Below are 26847 nucleotides of genomic sequence, written 5' to 3' on the forward strand. Positions count from 1 at the left end.
CTGTCCCACATGGGGCTCACACTCTTAACCCCCATTTTCCAGATGAGGGAACTGAGGCACAGAGAAGTGAAGTGACTTGCCCACGTTCACCCAGCAGACAACTGGCGGAGCCGGGATTGGAACCCAGCTCCTTCAGCAAAATGGGGACATGGACTGCAACCAACCTGATTAGCTTGTATCCACCCCAGCCCTTAGTACAGTGCCTGGCACATAGTAAGCACTTAACAAATGCCACTTTTTAAAAAACAACTGGCTAAGCAGATTTGGCCGCTGCTCCTTCTAAGGCAGGGGAGCCAAACTCCCAGCCCGGAGGTGGGTTTGCGTCTGTAGTGCAAGCCTGGCAGCCGGGGGGGAGCAAGGGGAGAGCGAGGTAGCCCAACCTGGCCCTTCCCGGCCTCTGCTGGATGCCCGGCTTGTTGTTCCCGTTCATGGCCGAAAGGGCCGTGCCGTGCTTTGCCAGTTTCCTGGGATTCCAGGGACCACTGTGTGTGAAGAAACACCAGAGGGCACAGTTTGGTAGCAGCAAGAAGCTGAACTGCTGACGGAGAAAGCCGGGAAAGACCTGCCTGATCTTCCTACTTTCTCCCTCTTTCTCTCCCGCTCTCTCTCCTCTGTTGCTGCCGGGAAGCTGAGGGAAGGGTGTGTGAGTGTGTCTGTGAGATTGTGTGGGGGTTAGGAGGTGGTACTCTCCCAAACAGTACAGTTCTCTGCCCAGAGTAAGTGCTCAATAAATACAATTGATTGGGAAGGGCTGAGTGATTGAGAATCACTAGTGGAGAGACCACAGGCATGGGAGTCAGAGGATCTGGATTCTAATCCCTGTTCCATCACTTGTCTGCTGGGTGACCCTGGGCAGTCACTTTACTTCTCTGTGCCTCAGTTACCTCACCTGGAAAATGGGGATTAAGACCGTGAGCCCTATGTGGGATAGGGACTGTGTCCAACCTGATTAGTTGTATCTACCCCAGCACTTTATACAGCGCCTGGCACATAGTAAGCACTTTAAAACCACATTTCTCTTTAGACTTAAATGCCTGTTGTAGACAGGGAACGTGTCTATCCACTCTGTTATACTGTACTATCCCAAGGGCTTACTACAGTGCTCTGCACACAATTAGCACTCAATAAATACGATTGATAGATTGACTGAGTGACATTCTGTCTCTGATTCCCTTTCCTGCTTTTTTCACTCTCCAATTTGCCACCCCAGAGCCTCATGCCAAAAAAGTCCCATCCCCAACACTATGCCCTCAAGACTAAGTGCTTGGGAGAGTATAAATCAATTGTATTTATCGAGCACTAATTATGTGCAGATCACCGTTCTAAGCACTTGGGAGAGTACAACCCAACAGAGTTGGCAGAAACGTTCTCTGCCCACAACAAGCCTACAGTTTAAAGGGGGAGGCCAACATTGATATAAATATAAATATACCATATTGCCATTTCCAGTCTTATAACAGTGCTGTCCAGTTACGAATGTTTAACTGCATAAGGCAGGGAACGTGTCCACTAATTCTATTCATTCAATTCATTCGTTCATATTTATTGAGCGCTTACTGTGTGCAGAGCACTATACTAAGCGTTTGGAATGTGCAATACGGCAAAAAAGAGAGTCAATTCTGTTGTATTGTATTCTGTTGTATTGTACTGTGTTGTAATGTACTCTACCAAGCACCAAGCACAGTGCTCATAGTAAGGACTCAATAAATACCATTGATTGATTGATAAGGAGGGATGAGTATGGGGACCCTGATCCAAGGGTGTCTATTTTCAGTGAATGCCCCGATAGGAGCTGCTTTTTTAAAAAATCCATTTTGGTCAACATTTTAGTCAGATTTTACCAGACGGTTTCAAGTTGGCTTTCTCTGCCGGGTTGCTTCTGCAGGGATCTGGTTCTTGGTTCAATAGGCTGATAATACTAACTTGATGTTGGTGAACAGCACTAGAGTGTCAGCTCCTTGAAGGTAGAGATCATGCCTATCGACCCCACGGTACTGTACTCTCCCAAGTGGTTACTACAGTGCTCTGTACATCGTGAGCACTCAAATAATACCAGTGATTGACTGATCAGAGCTTAAATACATTCAGATTGAGGGCTAAATGGAGACCCGGCCAACATCACTGGCTGTCTTGGAGTTCGCAAGTCAAGTGCTGAATTGAACTTCCTGAGCACTTAGCACAGTGCTCTGCACCCAGTAAGCGCTCAATCAATACGAAGGAACGAATTTAGTGCTGTTTGCTTGTATCCACCCCTGGCACAAAATAAGTGCTTAACAAATACCACAATTATGATCCCTAGAATTTAGGATTGCCCAGTGGTGGGTTTTTACAGCCTTCCCTTTCAAAAGTTGGATGCTCTTTAATCACATAGCTTTAACACTGCGTGGTGAAGCCACAGGAAGGGCTGAGTCTTGGTTAAGATCTTGATGGTCCAGAAGAAGTCAGAGAGAAAGAAGAACAAAAATTCCCCGAACTGAAAGAGCAAACACGAAAACCAGCTCCACAACTTAAGGACTCGATGATGTCACCATGTGTTTTGGGGTTTTTTTGGTTTTTTAATGGTACTTGTTAAGCAGTTCCTAGGTATCAAGCACTGTTCTACGTGATGAGGCAGCTACAAGTTAATCAGGTTGGACACAGGACCTGACCTGCATTCTAATTAGGAAGGAGAACAGATATTGAATCCCCATGAATCCCCACTTTACAGCTGAGGAAACTGAGGCAAAGAACAGTGACTAGCCCAAGGTCACACAGCAGGCAAGTGGCGGAGCTGGGATTAGAACCCAGGTCCTCAGACTCCTGGGCTTGTGCTTTTCCACTATGCCCCACTGCTTCCCCTTTACACCATGTTAACATTATCCCTTACCTCCCTTCCAGTAGATGAATCCGTGTCCTGGAAAAACATTATTTCTAACCTCTCTGAAATGGAAGCAACAAGCAGAGTTGGCCGATACAGTCAGAAACTTTAGAACTTTCAAGACTCCTCAGAGACATATAACTCTTAAAATTATAATTTAACATCCTGGCACTACTAGCAAAGAAAAACAACAATAACAATAATGATAATAATTGTGGTATTTCTTAAATGCAATATGACAAGACTATACTCAAGCACTGTGGCATATACAGAAGCAGCAAGGCCTAGTGGAAAGAACTTAGGTCTGGGAGTCAGAGGACCTGGGCTCTAATCCCTGCTGTGTGACATCCCTGCTGTGTGACCTTGGGCAGGTCACTTAACTTCTCTGGGCCTCAGTTCTTCCTCCTACTTATTGAGTGAGCTTCATGTGGGACAGGGACTGTGTCCAAACTAATTAACTTGTACCTACCCCCACAATTAGAATTGTGTTTGATGCATAGTAAATGCTTAACAAATACCAGATATATATATATGTGTGTGTGTGTATTTAGTATACTGCAGATCGGACACAGTCCCCATCCCAAATGGGGCACACAGCCTAAGTAACACCACCGAAGAGATGGCCACCGAAGACGCATTTACCCAAACTGGAGCGCTTCCCTCCAGTCACCTCCAAAGCAGAAAAGCTGTTAACTCTGAAATCCCCGAGGAGCCAACAACCGACCCAACCAAAAAGTCCTGGCTAAACGGACGACTTGGGCACCACCACCAGACCGCGAAGAGACAGGTGGCATTGGGGGTCACCCGTCGGGAATGAGAGATGACCCCGATCCCGAGATTTCAGAGCTGAGACCGGGACGGAGGAACTGGTTAGCGTGCCAGGGGTCTGCAAGTTCATTCGGTCGTATTTACTGACCGCTTACTGTATGCAAAGCACTGTACTAAGGGCACAGTGCCACTCCCACTCTCTCATTCCTGCCGGTCACATTCCCACAGGGACGCAGCAGGCAATGAGCAAAGAGGCAGGCAGATGCCAACCGATGCCAGCCGCGGGAGGAGAACCCAGGTCTCCTGGTTCCCAGAGCAGCGCTCATTCCCCTATCAAGTATGGAAAGGACCTGTTTGCCATTCAGGTGCAACATTAAGCGGCCAGCATTCTGGTATAAAGCCTCCCTCCATCTCGGCTCCAGATTTCAAGCTCACCCGCGAGGGGAATCCCGAGTCTTTGGACTGACGTAGAAATCTCTGTGGCACCGGGGTAGCACCCCCGCTGCCTGGGGCTGGGTCAGGGTGGTGCAGGCACCGACTGCGGTGCGGTTGCCAGCAGCACCATCTACACTTGTAGCGAACCTGGCATCGTTATCTATTTTGAAGGTAATGATGCCTGCCTACTTGTACCTGTCTACTTGTTTTGTTTTGTTGTCTGTCTCTCCCTTCTGGACTGTGAGTCCGTTGTTGGGTAGGGACTGTCTCTACCTGTTGCCGAACTGTACATTCCAAGCGCTTAGTACAGTGCTCTGCACACAGTAAGCACTCAATAAATATGATTGAATGAATGAATGCTCTTCATCCTCACAGCCCCACAGCAATTATGTGTATATCTGTAATTTTATTTGTATTAATTTGTATTAATGTCTGAAATCTCAGGACCAGGGTCATCTGTCGCTCCTGACTTGCTCCTGACTTTGGGCAAGTCACTTTACTTCTCTGTGCCTCTGTAACCTCATCTGTAAAATGGGGACTAAGACTGTGAGTTCCATGTGGGACAACCTGATAACTTTGTACCTAGCCCAGTGGTTAGAACAGTGCTTGGTACATAGTAAACGCTTAACAAATATCATTATTATTATTATTACAGAGGAAGGGCAAAAATGAATACATAAAGAGAAGTATGGCTTAATGGAAAGAGTGTGGGTCTGGAAGTCAGAAGACCTGGGTTCTAATCCTGGCCAGTTGCTTGCTGTGTGACCTGGGGCAAATCACTTCTCTGTGCCTCTATTTCCTCAAATGTATAATGGGGATTAAATGCCCATTCTCCTTCCTACTTAGATCGTGAGCTCCATGTGGGACAAGAACCTAACTTGTATCTACTCCAGTGCTTAGAAAAGTGCTTGACACACAGTAAGGGCTTAAATGCCATTAAAAAAGTGCTAGAGGTAGCTGTTGGACTGATATGACTTTGAGGAGGGAATTGATCTTTCTACAAGTTCTATTCATCATTAAGAATGAGAAGCACCCTAAACACGTACCGGCAGTCTGAAAATATTATTCAACAAGGCACAGAAGTGATTTCTATAAGTCACAAATATTCCAATATGATTTCTACTTTCACATGGAGACAACAGGAGACCACAAGAAATGTCTCTGTTGGCCAATGGCCCATCCAGCCCATATTTTGCCTCTCACAGCAGGGGGATGGTACAAGGAGAAACTGTATGATCAATCAATAATAATAATGTTGGTATTTGTTAAGCGCTTATTATGTGCCGAGCACTGTTCTAAGCTCTGGGGTAGACACAGGTGAATCAGGTTGTCCCACGTGAGGCTCACAGTTAATCCCCATTTTACAGATGAGGTAACTGAGGCACCGAGAAGTTAAGTGACTTGCCCAAAGTCACACAGCTGACAAGTGGCCGAGCCGGCATTCGAACCCATGACCTCTGACTCCAAAGCCCGTGCTCTTTCCACTGAGCCATGCTGCTTCTTAATGGTATGTGTTGAGAAGAGTAGTATGATGATTACCCTCCTCGACCCATATCCTCATGATTAAAATGGACCTCCTGACACCCTAACTCTTCCCTCTATATCCCCAACTTTTCCTCTGGTAACGCATTTTGGATCCATGAACTCATTCATTAATCTTTCCTAACTCTCTTGAACCTAGGAATGTTTTCTGTTTTCCTATTTACTTCAAGGCCAAAGAAATGTTTCCTTTGTTTGTTTTGAACCTTCCACCCTCAAGCTTCTAATGGGTGCCCCTTCCTTCTGATGATGAGGAATTTGGTTGCCCTTCTGTGTACTTTCCCTGGCTTTATTTTATCTTTTTTAAGGTGTGGCCCCGAATAATTGGGGCAGTATCGTGGTTTTATACAGTTACAGAACCACAGAACCCACATCACCTGTGAACATCGAGGCAACTAGAAAAGTGAGGGCCTTCTATTCACCAAGCACTTATTTGAGGAATACTCAAACCGCAAACGCTACTACTAGTAAGTCATCTCCCCTGGATTCTTTCATGGCCATGATGTTCTCTTGCAGCAGACCGGAGAATTTTCCCCCAACTGGTGCCTTGATTCATGCAAAAATGCCCTAAGGCCCCCGGCTCTGTCCAGTGCACTTTATGGTCAACTGGTAAACTCCCCTTAGCTGTTCCAAACATGACTAACCTCAATTTACCATCAAGGACCCTGGCTGGAAGTCATAAGCTGAAATCAAAGACCTATTTTCAACATACAATTCTTTCCAGTTCCCGCAGTTCGCTCCTCCAGACTTCCCAACCTCTTTCGTATTCTCCCTGACCCCTAACTGTACCCTTTCTCCCCAAAACTGCTTCTCACTGCTTCATCTGCTTGGACACAGCTACAAAACTCTGCCTTCACCATTATACTCACAACACCCCTAAACACTCTGCACAGATTTGTCCCTGCCTTGAAGAGCAGGCAGAAAAGGTCTTGGCTTGGGACTTATCAGAGCCTGCCTTGACTATTACATCAGTATCCTCACCAACCTCCCTTCTCCTGTCTCTCCCCTCTCCAGTCCCTACTTCACTGTGCTGCCTGGATCATTTTTCTGAAAAAACATTCAGCCCACATCTCTCCAGTCCTTAAAAACCTCCTATCCACTTCTGCCTCCAACAGAAAGCTCTTACAACTGGCTTTAAGGCATTCAATCAGCTCTCTCCTTCTTACTTTACTTCCCTAACCTCTGACTGCAACTAAGCCCATACACTTCACTCCTCTAACACCAGCCTAATTCACTGTACTTCAATCTCATCTGTCTCGCCACCTCACAAAAATCCTCTTCAATACAAGCATTTCTGCTTGCATTAAGAAAGTCATTCTTGGAGATTCTTTTTCCCACAAGAGCACTCAGAGAAGCTGCATGACTTACTGGAAAGGACATGGGAGTCAGAGGACCTGGGTTCTAATCCCAGCTCTGTCACTCGCCTTATCCTAAGCACTTAACTTATCTTTGCCTCAGTTTCCTTATCAGCAAAATGGTGATTCCAACCCTGTTGTCCTCCTTACACTGTGAGCCCCATGGAGGATTCGGACTATGTCCCACCTTACTACTTTGATCTAACCCAGCGTTTAGAACAATTCTTGACACACAGTAAGTGCTAAACAAATGCCACAATCTAGAGAATAGTCCGCTGTCCTATAAACATGTTTCATGAATGGTTTGGAACCGCTTTTAAGGAATTAGGGAACATGAGGATTAGGGAACATGAGGAAAAAGTATGATGAGGATATAGCACAGCCTGGTACCTGTGCATAGTTCGAGGTATGAATACTGACATTTCAATTGTGAATGTGAGGCTCTTTGTTAATTCACCTCCCTTGTTACAGAAAAACTGAGTGCAATGTGGTTTGTTGGAAAGGCAGCTACATGAATTAATCTTGAAAGGAAGGGAGAAATCCTGAGTTTTAACTGCTGAATAATCCCAGTCTAAAGGTGTTCCTGCAGCACCATTGAAACGTGAGTTTCCCTTTTAGCCCTGAGATTAAATTTGGCCACTGACTGAACATGGGTGGGATATTTTCATCAGTGCAATTACATTTAAAACCTCCTCTCCAGGAGAAGCACTGTGACCTCGTGAACAGAGCAAGGCCCAGGAAATCGGAAGAACCTGGGTTCTAATTCCAGCTCTGCCCCTTGTCTGCTGGGTGACCTCAGGCAAGTCACTTCACTTCCCTGGGCCTCAGCTCCCTCATCTGCAAAACGGGAATTAAGACTGTGAGCCTTGTGTGGGACAAGGACTGTGTCCAACCCGATTACCTTGTATCTACCCCAGTGCTTGGAATAGTGCCTGGCACATAGGCAGTGCTTAGCAGATACCACAATTATCACGTGTCTGAAGCAAAAATGCAATCCCATGCAGTGCCCAGACAGCTGGGTCGATGAGACCCCCACAAAAGACAGGAGCCTCTAATTAGGTGCAGTCAATCAACCGATGGTATTTTTTGAGCGCTTACTGTGTGCTGAAAGTGAGGCACGACGGGCTACGACTGGACTCTCATATAAGGAGGAGGGTCAGAACCACGGTTCAGGGGCCCACCCCTCTGCCCCCTGGCTGGAGAGGAGCCGCTACGTCTGACCCCCCTCATCAGCAGGTGGAACTGGAAACCAGTCAGGGCCACTGTTGGAGAGTGGGAGGCAGGAAGAGAAAATGGACTAGATACAGAGAGATCTCCCCTCGGAGAGCCGAGGGGAGGGGCATCACGGGGGGAGGTGACCATGGGCATCTAGGCTTGTGGGGCCACATTGTACGGCGATTCCTCCTCCCCCCAGGATGGCCCAGTCCAGCCAACATGGCCCCTCAGCTGTCCCCTTCCTGTCCTAGTTATCCATTGCTACCCTCCTGCCTCTGCCCTGCTTCGAGCCTGGTTTCCGAGCGACCTGCTCTCTTGCTCTCTCCTTTATTCTCCACCCCACCCTCCTCCTGCTGTCACCCTGGGGGTTTCTTTCAGGGAGCAAGTAGGAAGGGGTCCAAGCCGGGGGGTGCGGGTCCTTGGGTGACCCGACTATGGCCACTGTTCCCACTTGGATGTCACTCAGTTGGTAGTATTTATTGAGCATTTACTGTGCGCGGAGCACTGTCCTGAGCCCTTGGGAGAGTACCATATAACAATAAACTGACACATTCCCTGCCCATAGTGAACTTCCAGTCTAGAGGGGGAGAGAGGCATTAATATAAGTAAACGGCAGATATGTACATAAGTGCTGTGGGGCTGGGAGGGGATAGGAATAAAGGGAAGTCAGGGTGACGCAGAAGGGAGTGGGAGAAGAGGAAAGAAAGGCTTAGTCAGGGATGTGAGGAGAATTGCTCCGAGTGCATGAGAAGGAGAAAAAGGATGATTCATCCCTTCCTTCTGGAGGCTTCTGCCCCCTTCTCGACTCACAGAGGAGGATTGGGGAGCTCAGTCTCCGACCCCACCCCACAACACCATCCCGTTACACTGGGCGCCTGGCTTAATTGAGGGTGTCCCGGTAAGAGATATTTTCCCTTTTCAGCGTTAGGGCCGGTGTTTGCACACGTCTTCCTTCCCCTGCCCCCTCAAAGGACACCGCTGGGGAAGGCACCGCACACCTGGGGGTCACAGTGGCACACCTGGAGGCCTGGCCAGGTGGAAGGGCGCTCAGGGCCTTAATTTGAAATCGGCACCCGGAGCTGAAGAGCAATTGTCGAAACTGGTATTTAACCCTGGGAATGCTTCTCTCCTTCTGTACTGGATGAGTGGAACAACAAATTTTCAAAATCATGCCTATCTCGTGGAATCACACACTTAAATATTGCGGCAAACTTTTAAAACTGGCCTCAAAATCCTTATTGCTGTATTGTGAAATTCCTTCTCTCGTCAGTCTGCAAAATGAGGTGGTGCTCGTCGGAAAAAAGGGAATCAAGGTTCTCTCTTTCAGAAATAATTTTAGTTTGGTCCCTGAATTAGAACCCCAGAAACGTAGTTTCCTATAAACAGCACCTCCAAGAAGGGTCAGTAACCCATTGTAAAGCATATTTTGACCCCCGAGATTTTTCATTTTAAAAAATTCCCGTCTGTTCATATTTGGTCACTAACACACAGTTCCAGCAGCATCTTCAAGTGTACAAAATGTTCACTTCCAGAAGCTGTGATACTTGAATCAGAATTCTCTGTTTTACTCAGAAGGAGAGCAGAAGTCAACCGGGTTCACACTAATCCTTTATAGCAAACTCTCCCAAAGGGGAACATTTTTTTCTAATATCTGGACTTTAAGGAAAATTCTATGAGATGTCTGGTCTTGTTACCTTCAGGTGTAAACTAGAATACATCTTCTCTCATTCTTTGGCACTTCAAATGAACTTAAACCTGGCTGAAGGAAAAAAAAATACTGCCTTCAGGAGCTATACAAACAGCTTTGCTACCGTAACTAGACAAGTGTTCAGATACTACAACTTCAGCAAATCCTATTAATACTTTAAGGAGCCTACGACTTAAAAACTTCTGAAGAAAGTTCCTGTGAAGTAGTCATACGGACAAGAATAAGCAAGTAGGTGGGTATACAATAGAGTAACAAATAAAGCCAAACAAAGGAAGATTCATTTAATTATGGTGGAAATCATTTTTAAAATAAAGTGCCTTCTTCCTCATCATTAAAGAATTAGATGGCCTTGGGGAAAAAAGCAGTGAGTGTTCCAGAGTCGCTGGATAAAAACAGACAAGAATTGCAAAGTAACAACCTGGCAGTTTCTCGGCATCCTGAACAGGGCCCCTCTGTAAAACTGTCAATCAATCAATCTGATTTCTTTCACTTCACTGTGCCTCAGTTCCCTCATCTGCAAATGGGGATTCGATCCCTGTTCTCCCTCCCACTTTGACTGTGAGCTTCATGTGGGACCTGATTATCTCATACCTACCCCAGCACTTAGTAGAATGCTTAGGACCTAGTAAGCACTTAACAAATACCACAGTTATTATTCTGCCGACCCCTCACCCACGTCCTGCCTCTGGCTTGGAACACCCTCCCTTCTAAAATCCAACAGACAACCTTTCCTCTTCTCCCCCTCCCTTCTGCATCACCCTGACTCGCTCCCTTTATTCATCCCCCTCCCGGCCCCAGGGCACTAATGTACATATAATAATAATAATTATGGCATTTGTTAAGCCCTTACTATGTGCTAGGCACTGTACTAAGCGCTGGGGTGGATACAGCAAATTGGGCTGGACACAATGTGGGACTCGCAGTCTCAATCCCTATTCTACAGATGAGGTAGCTGAGGCCCAGAGAAGTGAAGTGACTTGCCCAAGGTCACACAGCAGACAAGTGGCAGAGCTGCCTCACGTGGGACAACCTGATTACCCTGTATCTACCCCGGTGCTTAGAACAGTGCTCTATACATAGTAAGCACTTAACAAATGCCAACATTATTATTTTTATTATTTTCACACCTACCCCATGCTTGACATTCAATCAGTACCATATCTAACTATCACTGAATAGCTACATACGAAAAAATCCCATTTTTAGCAAAATAAATACCTTGCATGAAATGGCTACCTAGTGGGACTCTTATTTCAAAGTTCAAAATTAAGTTTGAAAAGGAGCTGCCATAAAGTCCAAGCTTCTGTCTCTGTTTGCAGTAGCATCAGACGATACTTGTGACTAGGATACCTGGAATTTCAACGGAACTTTTCACAAAGTGAATGCTAAGGGGCAGAGACTCCAAATGAACATATAACCCAACTGGGGGGTTACTGCAAATGCTAGCACCCCATTACCCTTTTTTAAAGAAGAGTGACTAATCCATCAATGGCCTTAATGGAGTGCTTACTGTGTGCCAAGCACTGTGCTAAACACTTGGGAGGGTACCATACCAACAGAGTTACTAAGAGTGCAGCAAAAACCCCAAGCAATCTGAATGGTCCCTTTCATGGTCCAACCCACCCAGCCTGAAATGATGAGGAATTGAAAAGGGCAAAATAGCAGTATCACTGAAAATGATTATTACATTCGGTACTCGAGAACATAATCCAAATATGGGGATGTGTATATATATTTATGAGTACAAGGCACGCAGCTATATAGGAAATCTAGTTTAACTTCCACCAGATGGTCAGTTGAGGACAATCTCCCAATAGAGGCCTAGAGGGAATGGTGGGGTGCAAGGGGAAGGGGGAGGTAAACTTCCAAGGACAAGGACAGTGTGTCAGGACAGCTGCTGCAATTGTGGGGATGCAGAGGGAATGAGGGTAAGGAGGGAAGGAAGAAAGGGATGAGAACAACAGTAAAAAAAAATGGACGAAAAGCTCCCTTCCACTTTCTCCCTTTCCTCTTTCTCCATTTTTTTTTTTTTGTGGTATTCATTAAGTGCTTACTCTGTGTCAGGCACGCTGCGAAGCACTGCGACAGATACAAGGTCACCAGGTTGTACACAGTCTCTATCCTACATGGGGCTCAGAGTCTTAATCCCCATTTTACAGATGAGGCAACTGAGGCACAGAGAAATGAAGTGACTTGCCCAAGGTCCTACAGCAGACAAATGGTGGAGCTGGGATTAGAACACAAGTCCTTCTGAACTCCCAGGCCCTTCCTCTATCCACTAGGCCACGCTGCTATTCAGCAGGAAGACTCTGAAAGAGGGAAGGGTGTGGGTTGATGAAGCTGAGGTGCAGGAGCATACCAGGCAGGAAGAAAAGTGAGAGCGGATGGGTTGGAAACCCCAGAAATTGAGATCAAAGGACAAGTAGAAGACCAGTTTGGGAAGAGTCAGGATCACAAACTGGGGTGTAGCTAGAGAATACAGCATACAGCATATGGAGAATATGAGAGGAGGTAGCAATTGGATAAACTGGAGGCTGTTGCCCTGGGGTTTTTACTTTATAAGAGAAGCAACATGGAGCCACTGGCGATTTCTGATGGTAATAGCAATAATAATAATGTTATTTGTTAAATGCTTACTCCGTGTCATTCGCTGAACAAAACTCTGGGTTAGATAGAAGATCATCAGGTCTCAAGTGGGGTTCACAGTCTAAGAGGGAGAAAAGGTGTCGAAACCCCAATGTGCCGATGAGGGAACTGAGGCACAGAGAAGTGAAGTGACTTGTCCAAGAGCACAAGGCAGGTAAGTCGCAGACCGGGGATTAGAACCCAGGTCCTCTGACTGCCGGGCCCGTGCTCTTACCACTAGGCCACCCTGCTAAGAAGAGACAGGCAATATGAGACCCTCAAATTCAGACCTTCTGAAGAGGGGAGAGGGTGGAGATGGGGTGCAATACCAGCCAGATGGGGCTGAGGGCTTTCTACCAGGATGCTCTCTGTAAGGGTGAAACAGAACTGGCAGTTATAAAGAGGAATTTCCTAGAGCCCTTGATATATAAAACCCAGAGGCTTGTCTCTGGGAAAACTCCTAGGGGGAATTCATGTCAAACCTGTTCTCTAACCTTCAGTCCTTCCAGGTCAGACACATGAAGACGTTCTTGTTCTGGTGGTGGTCTACCAACTCTTGGATCTGTTTAGCCTTGACGTATATTCTTTAACCGGCATGCGCTGAGAAGTCTTTGATAGACAACCCTTCGGCCAGGGTCGCGAGGCTCTGCAAAGTGTTGACGAAGCCTTGTTTTCTTTGCTGCCGGCCTGTCTTTGATCTCGGAGGCGCGCTTGACAGACCCGTCCCGGTGCTGTCGGCTAACGACGTCCACAGTCTCGATAGCCGACTGATAGCCAGTGTTTGGCCGAGTCGCCGTTGGTGTTGGCATCGCAAGAGGAAGATGGGGTTCCTTGCTCGGATAGGGCTGTGGCTACGTTGTGATGAAACGTCTCCAAAGGCGTGGCTTAGTGGAAAGAGCACGGGCATGGGAGTCAGAGGTCATGGGTTCTAATCCTGGCTCCGCCACTTCTCTGCTTTGGGCAAGCCACTTAACTCCTCTGTGCCTCAGTATCGAGTGAAAGGGCTGAGGCTGGAGACTGGGAGGGTTGTGCAGAAGATAATGTAGTAGTCAAATTGGGGTAAGAAGAGTGCCTGGATCCCAAAATGCTGGAAGACTTTTCCCCAAACTTCTCCCTCTCCTGAACCGTGGGTTTGCTGAGAGCAAAGGGGAAGTTACAAAAAATTGAAGTCGGTGCCCCCGATACCCCAGTTTTTAACAAAACAAATTCAGTAATACAGTCAGCCTAGTCGATTAAGGGGTCCCTCTTTAAATAATGGGCATTTCATGAGTCCTTATTCAGGAATTTGGGGAAACAGAAGATTGAAGAGTTGAAGAATAGAGAGTTGTAGCTTCATTTCCCAATCTCACTGGGGGCAGGGGGTGTGTGTCTACTGATTTTTCCCCATTTTTCAGCTTCATTACCTTCATTACCCCTGAATCTCCCGTGACCAATGTGATGACACTTCCCAAATATTTAGGCCTCATGCAGTGCCTCTTCCAAAATTCAGATTACTGAGACCTGAACTAGCCTGGACTTTTACTCATAAATTCATAACTGTTTACGAAAGACTGAGGAGAAAGTTAGGGGGAGGTGATGGAAAGAGGCAGAAACCCATGTCTGAAGTTGGGGGAGGGTGACACACAAAAAAAATCGGTTAAACAAAGCACAATAATGAGCCTGATATTCTCTTTCAAGTCAGGCCAGCGCAAGCAACTTTCTGAAAGGATAAAATAGGAGGGGGGATTGGGATGGGGAGGAGAAAATGACCAAGATTTTTGAAGGACCAGAATTTCTAAGGTTGCACTTTATTCTAAAGTAAGATCAGGGGCAAGTATCTATCCTCCGCTGTTCCAAGGTTACGGAAGATATGCAGCACAAATACCAGTGGATTTCATTAAGGGGATTGACAACTCCATTTGCTGATTTTTTTTTTCTCCCCTTGCCACTTAAATCTTCATTCCTTACAAGTAATCCTGGGTTACTGTCACAGTAATACTTCTTAAATGTATGTCACTCTCACCTTTTATGATTGAATGGTTTATCACATCTAAGCAGTAATCCTCTAGTAATTAATCCTCTGGTAATTAACACCTTTAATAAAGCCATTTGTACTCGAAAAGTCAAAATACCAGTTTGCATTACTCTCTTCTATATTTGTGCATTTTCATCTGAATTTTAAGCATCTGAAAAATTTCTTAATCTCTTGAAACGCTCCTTTGCTGCCCTGAATGGAGGGCTGTGTTGCTTTTTTGACCCTCCAGTTTGGTCTTAATCTCGAGGCCATTCTGATGCCATGCTGAGGGTGTTAGTCTTCCAGAGGACTCAGTAATTTTCATTTTTTTAAATCTTCTTGCATATCCTTGCAAAATTCAAAAGACTGTTGCTTCAGTTACAGTCTTCAGTCCAGTACCACAGTGGAAATCCTTGGTTATGTGTAGCATTTTGTGATGGAATGAATAAGCAATTTGAATGAGAGAGAGGAGTCAAGGATAACACCAAGGTTAAGGGCTTGTGAGATAGGAAGGATGGTGGTGCCGCCTACAGTGATGGGAAAGTCAGGGGAGGACAGGCTTTGGATGAGAAGGTGAGCTCTGTTTTAGATATGTTAAGTCTGAGGTGTTGGGAGAACATCCAAGTAGAGATGTCTTGAAGGCAGGAGGAAATGCGAGTCTGGAGAGAGGGAAAGAGATCAGGGCAAGAGACAGAGATTTGGGTGTCATCCTCATAGAGGTGGTAGTTGAAGCCAGGGGAGCGAATGAGTTCTCCAAGGGAGTGGGTGTAGATGGGGAACAGATGGGACCCAAAACCAACCCTTGAGGGACTCCCAGAGTTAGGGGGTGGGAGGCAGAGGAGAAGCCCGTGAAGGAGACTGATAATGAACAGCGAGAGAGATAGGAGGAGAACCAAGAGAGGACAGAGTAGGTGAAGCCAAGGCTGGATAACATTTCCAGGAGAAGGGGGTGGTCCACAGTATCGAAGCCAGCCGAGAGGTCGAGGAGGATTAGGATGGAGTAGAGGCTGTTGGATTTGGCAAGAAGGAGATCCTTGTAATCAAGCCAGGATAGGATAAGTGCTTGGATTGACACAGAAGTTTGGATGGAGAGGAAAGGGAGGATTTTAGCATTATTGTGAACCAACAGGATTTGGCAACAGACTGACTGACTGATCGATCTTTAAACTGCAGGTACCAAGTCAGGCTCATGATTTTCTCACTGCTACTATCCATTACAGCTAAATAACAATAATAATAATAATTGTGGCATTTAAGTACTTACTATGAGCCAAGCATCGTACTAAGTCCTGGGGTGGATACGAGCAAATCAGGTTGGATGCAGTCCCTGTTCAGATGAGGTAACTGAGGCACAGAGGAAGTGAAGTGACTTGCCCAGGGCCATACAGCTGGCAGGCGGTGGAGCCACGTCTTCTGACTCCCAGGCCCGTGCTCTAATTTGTAAAGTGCTTACTATGTGCCGAAGCACTGTTCAAAGTGTTGGGTTCAAGCGTGTAAAATGAAGGGCTTTACTTTCGCCCTCTGACTTTCGCTTTCTTGGATCCCCATTGTAGAGGAAGAAGGGAAATGCAAGAAAGATGACTTGAAGGCAGAGAAGAGATAGAGGGAGGCTGAGGAACAGAAATCCAAGGCAGAGGCAGGTGAGAGGTCAGTGGGGAGAAGATAGCTCTGAGCCTCAGTCTCCCTTTTACCTTCTGCTCATGTTGCTGCAGCTGCCAACTGGGCCATGCAAAGAGAAATGACTTGCAATTTTCAATGTTAGAATGCCAAACAGGGGCCCAATCTCTGATTCAGAGCTTGTACAACTGTCCGTTTGGGAGATTCTGTCCCTTTCCCAGTCAGTATGGTTTCAGCCGTAGGATTTTAGATTCTCACTGTGATGGAAAGCATATATACAAAAACCTGGCTTTAGAGAGTAACACGGCTCTCAGTATTCCTCAGGTTTCTAGTTCAGGCTGAAAATTGTAGGTCAGAGCACGAGGCGACCACGCAAATTACTCCAAAAAAAGTTCTCTCAATATATAGTGCTAACCTTCTAATCCCCTCTCCTAATGATACACTTTAAACTGTTTTAGAAGTATAGTGGAATTAGCCAGTTCTGCAGCAAGTTTTAGAAGACCACAAACCGAACCAATTCCATGCTTCCAGTCATCTAGATAGCAACGTTATGCGATGGTCATCTGATATTATTATTCCTTATATTTACAATAATAATGGTACTTGTTAAGTGCTTACTATGTGCCACAAGCACTGCTCTAAGCACTGGGGTAGATAACCAGCATGGACTAGTGGAAAGAGCATATGCCTGGGAGTCAGAGGACTGTGTCCAACCTGATTAACTCGTACCTACCCCAGCGCTTATAACAGTTCTTGACACATAGTAAGTATTTAACAAATACTATATAAAAAATTAATCAGGTCCTACATGGACCTAATCTAAGTAGGTGGGCGTAGAATTTAACCCCCTTTTTCCTGATCGGGTAACTAAGGCACAGAGAAGTTAAGTGACTTCCCCAAGATTACACAGCAGACATGCAACCAAGGCAGGATTAGAACCCAGGTCCTCTGATTCCCAGGCCCATGCGCTTTCCACTAGGCCATGCTGCTTCTCTATTTATCAAGTACTTACAACGTGCAAAGCACTCTACAAGGCCGCTGGGGTAAATATAGGAAAATTTTACTGTAAAGGAATAAATCAGTCACATTTATTGAGTGCTTACTGCATGCAGAGCACTGTATTGAATGCTTTGGAGTACAATATAACAGAGTTGGTTGACACATTCCCTGCCCACAATTCCTGGCCCACAAAGAGCTCCCCAGTTAGAGTGGGGGAGAACAGACACAGATGTAGACAAGAAGAAACAATGAAAGCAAGACAAAATTCTACTATTAAAAAATCTCACTGGTAAAATATGTCAGCTACACCGTCCATGAAGGGGTACCTCGAGCACTGTCCCTGGCTACAAATTCCCACAGTCTTCCCGAGGCTCTGAAAGTTCCCCCGAGTCTTCCCTCCTGAGGTGTCCCGGGAAGGCAGGGAAGAGGGAGCGAGCAGCTTGGGTGCTTTGGGTCCACTTGATGGCAACTTTTTGCCAACCCTCTCCTTCTACGGGGGTGGGGCCCCATTCCCCTGGTGTCAGGTGGGGGGCTGGCCCAATCAAAGGCCCAGTCAACCGACGGCATTTATTGAACTCTTACTGTGTGCAAAGCACTGTACAAAAGGCTTGGGAGGGTAGAGTAAGTAGACAAAATCCCTGCTTTCAAGGGCTTCCAGTCTAGTGAGGAGCCAACAATCTAAGTGAGACATCAGGCAGATCTCTGGGCCCTGGAGCCTTGGTAGCATAGGGGAAACTGAGGCAGATCCCCTATAGTAGAATGGAAGCCATCTTATTGCTTTAGTTAAAACTCCCTAAAAGAAGCATGATAATCAGACCTTCTGACTTTGCGTTTTTCTTTCCTTGTTTTGACTCTCTGGGACTATGAACACCAGCCACAAAAACTGGTGGAGTCTTGTGGAAAGCAATATGATACTGAGTGAGGAATGCCCAGTTTTGCCACTGGCTCACTTCTTTTTCCTACTTCACAGGGCTTTTGTGAGGACAAAAGGACATAAACTTATGGGAAGGTACTTGGGGGATACAGAAGTGCTAGGCAAATGATCATTTTTATTATTTAACTCTTCCACTATCACAGAGAGAAGCACCACGGGAACACTTGCCTTCCCTCCCACCACTCAATAATAATTGTGATATCTGTTAAGTGCTTACTAATGACATAAGCGCTGAGATAGATATGAGATCATCAGGTCACACATGGGGTTCACAGTTAAAGTCAGAGGGAGAATAGAATTCATTCAATAGTATTTATTGAGCGTAGAACACTTACTGAATCCCCATTTTGCAGATTACGGAACTGAGGCTCAGAGAAGTTAAGTGACTTGCCCAAGGTCACACAGCAGGCATATGGTGGAGCTGGGATTAGAACCCAGGTCCTCCGACACTGCTCTTGGCATCCTCTTAAACTCCTCCTTCACCATCCACGGCCCATTTTGTCAATTTGTTTGTAATCAATCAGTCAGTGTTTACTGAGAACTTACTATGTGCAGGGCAGTGTACTAAGCACTTCAGAGAGTACAACACAACGATATAACCAACATATTCCCTGCCCACAGTGAACATACAATCTAGAGTATCATGTTTAATGCTTTATCTCTCTTGATACGTCTGTCTCCAGTCCCATCTCCCCACTTCAAATTTAAATTGTGAGCCTCGCGAGAGAAAGGGACCATGTCTAATTTCCACCTGTGTATTTTTCTCACAGCGCTTAGCACAATAAGCACTTGATAATAAGCACGTGTTACTATTATTGGGGCCTCTGCAATTTGGCTCCTTCTACAGTGGGAAAGGGCTCAGTCTCCTGTATATGGGAGGCTCTTTCACTTGGCAACCCTCACTAACCTGCTGAGCTCTGAACCCAAGCTGTACCCAACTGTTCTGCTTGAGAGATTGTGGGCAAAGGGAGGTTTAATAAGTGGAAATAGGAGTTTTTAATGAATACCTCTCTGAGGTGGGTAATCTGTGCTCCACAGCCCCACTGCACTTCTGAACATATCTGTAATCTACTTATTTATACTAATGTCTGTCTCCCCCTCTAGATTGTATGCTCCTTGTGGGCAGGGAATGTGTCTACCAACTCTGCTATATTATACTCTCCCAAGCGCTCAGTACCAGGCTCTCCATATGAAGGGTGTTCAATAAATATGATTGATTGTGGCACCTTATTAAAAGTATTTATTATGTGTTCACTTGTGAGCCAAGCACTGCCAGCACTGAAATAATAACAACAATAATAATAATAATCATACTTGTTACATGCTTACTATGCATCAAGCGCTGTTCTAAGCGTTGGGGTAGAAACAAGCTAATCAGGTGGGACCCAGTCCTTGTCCCACATGGGGCTCACAGTCTTACTCCCCATTTTACAGACGAGGTAACTGAGGTGAAGAGAAGTGAAGTGACTTGCCCAACATCACACAGCAGACAAGAGGCAGAGCTGGGATCAGAACCCAGGTCCTCCTGACTCCCAGGCCCGGGCTTTATCCACATCGGTCACTGCCTCTGTCCCAGAATGTAAACTCCTTGAGGGTAGGAATCATAGTCACTAATGTCAATTGTACTCTCCAAAGAGCTTTATAACAGTGGTCCATAGACAGCAGGTGCTCAATAAATGTTATGGGTTGTCTAAGGACTCATAACCTCAGAAAGATGGGAGATCAGGTATCTTATCCCCATTGTACAGATAAGAAGGGTGAGGCACAGAAAGGTTAAGATTTTGTTCAGGGTCACAGGCAGACCTCAGGTCAGAACCTGAGTCTCCTGATTCCCTATCCCACGCAGTTTTATTTTGGCCCCTGTTCAAAAACACCGAATCGAAGAATTTATGCTGAAGTTCTCCAACTTCAATCGATTTTTGGCATACGTCCACCACGCACCTGACCCCCCCATCACTGTCACGACTTCCTCTGGGGGGGAGCGGAAGAAAAGCTATTCCATATAATTAATAATAATAAAAAAATTTGACTACGTAAACACCCATGCCCAAATCACGTGGGGAGAGGAAATCCGCTCTCATTTTGGCCTTCCCTCACGGACTAGTTCTACGTTGTCTTGCTGGACTGGAACGAGGCTGCTGTTGAGATAACTGGCTTCCATTAGCGAGCATGTGATTGGCAGGAAGATAAAGTCTTTTCACTCACAGGTCAGCTACAGCTATTTTTTTTTTTAAAGAGGGCAATCCTGCTGACCCATCTTTTAGCTACCCTCCCAGAGTCCCAACTTTCCTGCCTTTAAGCTTTGATATGGTTCAGGCTTTCCTCTTGGATCAGCCCCTACTTGTCATCAGCTCCTCTGAACGGAACAGCAAATATCAGGAGCTTGACCTCAGGGCAAAGGTCAGGTGGGCAGGTAGAATCTGGCCTTGGGACTGACTTCCTTATCTTTCATATCCTGCAATTCATGCGGTAGGATCGAATTCAAACGAAAAAACAAATGCCTGACCCCTTATAAGAACTATGAAAAGGGCTTTTTTGCCTTTTTAAGTATTCTTGAAAAGAACCGTCACCCACTCTATTAATAGATCACAGATTAGAGAAAGGAAAAATGGTGCTAAAACCAAACCAAAAGGTAAATACGGTTGTTTGCTCCATGAGTTTCTATGGTTTATTGTGCCATATGAAGATTTAGAAAAACAAAGTTTTCTTTAGCACCTGCAATGAAGTTGTGACCCAACAAAAACAATATAAAAGCCCAAGTCTTGTTTTTACCCAAGAAGAAAAGAAATATCCCCTTTCAATTTAAGAATATAAAGAGGAAATAACTTTATATTTCACCATTAGTGATTAGGGACACTGACCCAAGTTGCTGAGCCATATAAAGTACAAAAAAATCACGCTATCAGGTTGCTCTTCTAATGCTCCTTTCACAATATGCCTTTCCTCTGCATGTTTCCATCATGTTTCTGGTTTCTTTTATGGTATTTGTTAGGTAACTGAGGCCCAGAGAAGTTAACAGACTTGCCTAAGGTCACACAGCAGACAAGCTGCACAACCAAGATTAGAACCCAGGTACTCTGACTCCCAGACCCACATTTTAACCACTAGGCCATGCTGCTTCTCATGTTCCCAACATACTTGATCTCACTTGCAAATAGCAAAGGATTCCTCCTAAGGAATCAATTTATAATTTCAGAACGACTTTTTCTTCACCTAGAATTTCTAGTGTGAGGGAGCCACACAAGACGGAAAGCTTTCTGAAAAAATATTTAGGCCCTGATGAGAGAGAGCCTCAGCCCTGCAGTACTTATGTAATTATCTGTAAATTATTTCAATGTCTGGCTCCTCCTGTAGACTGTAACCTCCTACCAGGGATTGTATCCACCCACTCAACTGAACTGTACTCTCCCAAGCGCTTCGGACAGTGCCTTGAACCCAGAAAGTATTCAATAAAAACCACTGATTGATTGATTTGCATGCAAATGTTGAAAGAAGTAGCACTGACCAATGGAGAGAACACGGGCCTCGAAGTCAGAAGGACCTGGGTTCTAATTCCAGCTCCGCCACTTGTTTGCTGTGTGGCCTTCACCGAGTCACTTCACTGTAATTCATTACCTTACGGTCTCCCTCGCTGGCGCCTCCTCCCCCTCCCATCCTTTAACTGTTGGAGTTCCTCAAGGGTCAGTTCTTGGCCCTCTTCTGTTCTCCATTTACACTCACTCCCTTGGTGAACTCATTCGCTCTCACGGCTCTGACTACCATCTCTACGCAGATGACACGCAGATCTACATCTCCACCCCGTCCTCTCCCCCTCCCTTCAGGCTCGCATCTCCTCCTGCCTCCGGGATGTCTCCACCTGGATGTCGGCCTACCGCCTAAAACTCAACATGAGCAAGACTGAGCTCCTCATCTTCCCTCCCAAACCCGGTCCTCTCCCAGACTTCCCTATCACCGTGGATGGCACGACCATCCTTCCCGTCTCTCGGGCCCGCAATCTCGGTGTCATCCTGGACTCGTCTCTCTCGTTCACCCCACACATCCTATCCGTTACCGAGACCTGCCGGTTTCACCTCTACAATATCGCCAAGATCCGCCCTTTCCTCTCCACCCAAACGGCTACCTTACTGCTACGGGCTCTCGTTATATCCCGGCTAGACTACTGTGTCGGCCTTCTCTCTGATCTCCCTTCCTCCTCTCTCGCCCCGCTCCAGTCTATTCTTCACTCCGCTGCCCGGCTCATCTTCCTGTAGAAACGATCTGGGCATGTCACTCCCCTTCTTAAACAACTCCAGTGGTTGCCTATCAACCTCCGCTCCAAACAAAAACTCCTCACTCTAGGCTTCGAGGCTCTACGTCACCTTGCCCCTTCCTACCTCTCCTCCCTTCTCTCTTTCTACCGCCCACCCCGCACACTCCGCTCCTCCGCCGCCCACCTCCTTGCCGTCCCTCAGTCTCGCCTATCCCGCCGTCGACCCCCGGGCCACGTCCTCCCGCGGTCCTGGAACGCCCTCCCTCCTCACCTCCGCCAAACTGATTCTCTTCCCCTCTTCAAAACCCTACTTAAAACTCACCTCCTCCAAGAGGCCTTCCCAGACTGAGCTCCTCTTCTCCCTCTACTCCTTCTACCACCCCCCTTCACCTCTCTGCAGCTTAACCCTCTTTTTCCCCCATCTCCCTCTGCTCCTCCCCCTCTCCCTTCCCAACCCCTCAGCACTGTACTCGTCCGCTCAAGTGTATATATTTTCATTACCCTATTTATTTGGTTAATGAAATGTACATCGCCTTGATTCTATTTAGTCGCCATCGGTTTTTATGAGATGTTCTTCCCCTTGACTCTATTTATTGCCATTGTTCTCGTCTGACCGTCTCCCCCGATTAGACCGTAAGCCCGTCAAACGGCAGGGACTGTCTCTGTTGCCGACTTGTTCACTCCAAGCGCTTAGTACAGTGCTCTGCACATAGTAAGCGCTCAATAAATACTATTGAATGAATTACCTTATCTGTTAAATGGGGGTTAAGACTGTGAGCCCTTTATGGGGGCAGGGACTATGTCCAAACTGGTTAGCTTGTATCTACCCCACGCTTAGAACAGTGCTTGACACATCATAAGGGCTTAATAAATACCACTGAGGATACTCTTGACTGAGGAAAGAAGGTGCTTGGGGTCTAGAGTCTGGGGACAGCAAGTGAACTCTTCTTTCATCGTGATCCCGGGGAATTACAATCGATTGTCAGCTTAGGTGTCCCGTCGTGCCCCAGGAGGCTGTGGGTTCTGGTGACTTTCCCCCATTTAAATTGAAATCCCAGGAGGGATGGTCCCTATGGGTACGGTTTCTTCAGGGGATTCCCTACCAGGGTAGTGGTTCTGGGGAAGAAAATCCCTTAGGATTACTTTTCTATTTCGAAACCAACCACAAAAGTCAAGTTTCCCTCCCACCTTCAAGGCCGCTGGGGATAATGGCTGGGCCAAAGCCTCCGTTAGGTTATCAAGGGCAGCAGCAGAAGCATTTAGTGAAGAGGAATAGGCTGTAGAACACTATTGCTGTTCTCTGCCTTGGAGGAGCTTACGATATAGTTGAAAGAGAACAAAAATACCGATCAAAAAAAATAAATTTCACAAACATATGCAATTTGATTCTCCTGACTTTTCAAGGGTGTGTAAATTGGGGGGACACAGGCTTGAGTGATCCAAGTCTGGGGGAGGGGCCTAAAAGTGATCCTTGGGGCTGGGTCTTACAGGGCTGGGCTGGAATCCTGCGGCTGCTGCTGCTGTATGAACAAACATACATTTGGCAGGTGGTTGGGCTGGATTGGAGAGGTCTCCTGGTAGGAGGGAGGGGGGAGAGAGAGGAGAGATGGGGAGAGACAGGGAGAGAGAGGAAGAGAGGGAGACAGAGAGACAGGAAGAGAGAGGAAGGCAGAGAGAAAGGAAAAGGGAGGGAGACTGGGAGAGAGGAAGAGAGAGGGAGACAGAAGAAGACTGAGGGAGACAGAGAGAGGAAGAGAGAGAAAGGGAGAGAGGAATAGACATGGGAGAGGAAGAGAGAGGGAGAGAGGGAGGGAGAGGGAAAGAAGATGACAGGGAAAGAGGAAGAGAGAGGAAGAAAGGGAAGAAGACCCCAAAGTGAATTAGGCACTTAAAAATGATGCCCCTGGAAAGCAGGTATCAGTTGGATTCTTTGCACCTGGAAAGGAGCCTTCCACGATACTACCTTTAAGAGTCAGTGGAAAGGGCAAAGGAAAAGTGGTTCGGATTTGTAGGGATCTGTGTCCCTTCCATTTTAGATGTACACTCATGGCAGGTGGCGAATGCATCTACTGCTTTGGTTGCATTTACCCAAAGCGCTTAGAACAGTGCATTGCGCTAGGGGGAGTATTCTACATGTAGTAGGTACTCAATAAGTAGGATTGATTGATTGCCTTAAAACAACTTACTGCACCTCCACACTATCATTTGTCCCTCTTCTAATACAACTCTGACCATCCGATTCCTCTCGACTGTGGCCGGGGAGGGGAGGACGAGAAGGGGAGGGAAAGGAAAGGGAAATTGGAGTCCGGCCTCCTGCTCAAAATGTTGTCAGAAGCACTGCCTAATGGAAAGAGCATGGGTCTGGCAGCTAGCTAGATGACCTGAGTTCTAATCCCATCTCTGTCCTCCATCTGCGCTGTGACACTGGGCAAGTCATTTCACTTCTATGCACCTAAGTTCCCTCATCTGCAAAATGGGGATTCAATCCCTGTTCTCCTTCCTAGACTGTGAACGCCATGACCCGATGAACTTGTATCTAAGCTTGTGTTTAGTACAGAGGTTGGCACAAAGTAAGTGCTTAACAACTATATCATTATTATTTTATTATTGCTATTATTAGTATGCCTGCAGGATGTCCTGGAACTACCAGGACAAACCACAACCTTAGCTGTCTTCTTTACTTACAACCCCCAATCACTGACATCCCAGGGGACCTGAACTTCAAGTTGGGGAGTGTCAGAGAAAGCTCCCAGGAAAAAAATCCACTGGGCCTGACTGACCAAGAGGAGTGCTTATCTCTCTTCTCCATTCCTAAAGACCCAAGAGGTCATCATCAAATGGCAGTTATTCAATGCCTATATGCAGAGCACTGTACTGAATGCTGGCTGTGTGGAGTGCTGTCCTGAGTACTTGGGAACACAGAAAAAAAGGTAAAGCCATATTCCCTATCTTCACAGCGCATACAAATTAATGGGGGATGTAATGACCGCCCTACTAATTGAGCTCTTATTTTTTCACCTAACTCTATTACACTTTCTTTTCTTTCCTATATCACTGATAGGCAATCACCATCCAACCATCCAACCTCCACTGTTAGAGAGGGAGTGACGAAAACACAAATGACAAAAACCAGTTAAATAAGTAAGACCTTTGGAGTGTCAGCACTGTAGCTTCACTCAAGCCCTTCCACCTTCCGCTCCCACCCTGAAGCCCACCTTCCACTCCCACCCGGAAGCCCACCTGGATTCTCGGCCGCCTTCCAAGGACAGGCTCTGAGAAATGCCGCACTCCAGGAAAGACCCCCATGGCACATAACCGGAATTTTGCCGAAAGCGTACCACCCTGAGTCATCCTTGCATGTGAGGATGGTTTTTGCCAAGGCGGGGGTTTTTGCCCAGCTCACGTTCCCCTCATGAGGCCCATCAGCAGACGGCTTTCCTCTCGAAGCCATTAATCAGACTGGAACTAGTCTCTGGAGGGCACACCCCTTTTCTGCCCCGCACAAAGGGCCCAGGATTTTCAGTGAATTCAAATGGTTACCTTGAACCTCAAAAGAAAGTTCAAGTTCTGCATAAGGCTCCTAGCGGCGAGACCAGCAGGGTGGAAGAGTCATTCCACACTCACTCAAGGCAGTGGGTCACCCACACCGTACCGGCCACCAGGGAAATGACCTTTTTGTCTCTCAAAAATGGACAGAGTATATTTTCAAGGCTAGGTGACCTTCGCCACCATTTAGAAGAGGGAAAGAGGCAATAAGAGAAAAGTCCCTACTTGTCTGAGGTCAATGAATGCCAACTGCAAGGTATCTCCCTGGAATCCCGGGACCGGCTCGGAGCTGGCAAACACTGAAAAAAAAAAAAAAGAGGAGAAATCATTATCTAAATAGTTCTCTGCTCTATTTATTGGGCTACTCAGCATTCTACCACGTTACCATTTCAATTGAAGGTGAGCAACTCAGAATATCTACCACCCTCCTACTACAAATATTCTAATAATTTTAAACTCCTAATCTGTCACTTCATTTTCTTGATCCTTAATTACAACCCAGTTAAAGGGGTTATCCCCTACAAAGCTCAAAAGTAGCAATATGTGTCTTTTTTTTTTTTGACTGTTCTAGGCCCGAGGTGAAAGATTACAGAAGCATTCTGAAATGATACCAATTCCATGGCTGTCAGCCTACTTTGAAACATCTGCTTTTGTTGTAGCCTGCTGTGGAAAAATCTCACCTCCAGCTCAACGGCCATCAAAGACAGAAACTAAGGTGGGGTACCTGATGAGCACATAGCAGCAGGTAGAAAAAGCTATAAATACCAGAGTAAAAACGAAGGTTGCTCCTTTGAAAACATTTCTAATAAAGGCACTTTGATTCTTTTCTAAAGGCTCAAAGCTGGATAACTGGAACCCCTTTGAATTAGCCAATTGCATACCCAAAAATATCACAAAAGTCCTGGCTTTAGAGAACCAAGACGTAAGCCCAAATTAAAGATGTTGTGTGATGTGCAACAAAGTGAAAATGTCCAAATCAATCAGTCAGTGTATTTATTGAGCGCTTA

General features: G+C 46.3%; 1 protein-coding gene across 2 annotated transcripts in view; it reads right to left on the minus strand.

Annotated features, from left to right (window-relative positions):
- Positions 1–26847, minus strand: part of EXOC6 (exocyst complex component 6) — a 188034-nt gene that overhangs the window by 11128 nt on the left and 150059 nt on the right. For both annotated transcript variants that reach the window (XM_029060465.2, XM_029060464.2), the window contains one exon: positions 26066–26139. In XM_029060465.2, the coding sequence (XP_028916298.1) occupies positions 26066–26139 (74 nt within the window). The remainder of the gene's footprint in view (positions 1–26065; positions 26140–26847) is intronic.

The sequence above is a fragment of the Ornithorhynchus anatinus genome, chromosome 3 (genome assembly GCF_004115215.2).
Source record: "Ornithorhynchus anatinus isolate Pmale09 chromosome 3, mOrnAna1.pri.v4, whole genome shotgun sequence".
NCBI classification, from domain to species: Eukaryota; Metazoa; Chordata; class Mammalia; order Monotremata; family Ornithorhynchidae; genus Ornithorhynchus; species Ornithorhynchus anatinus.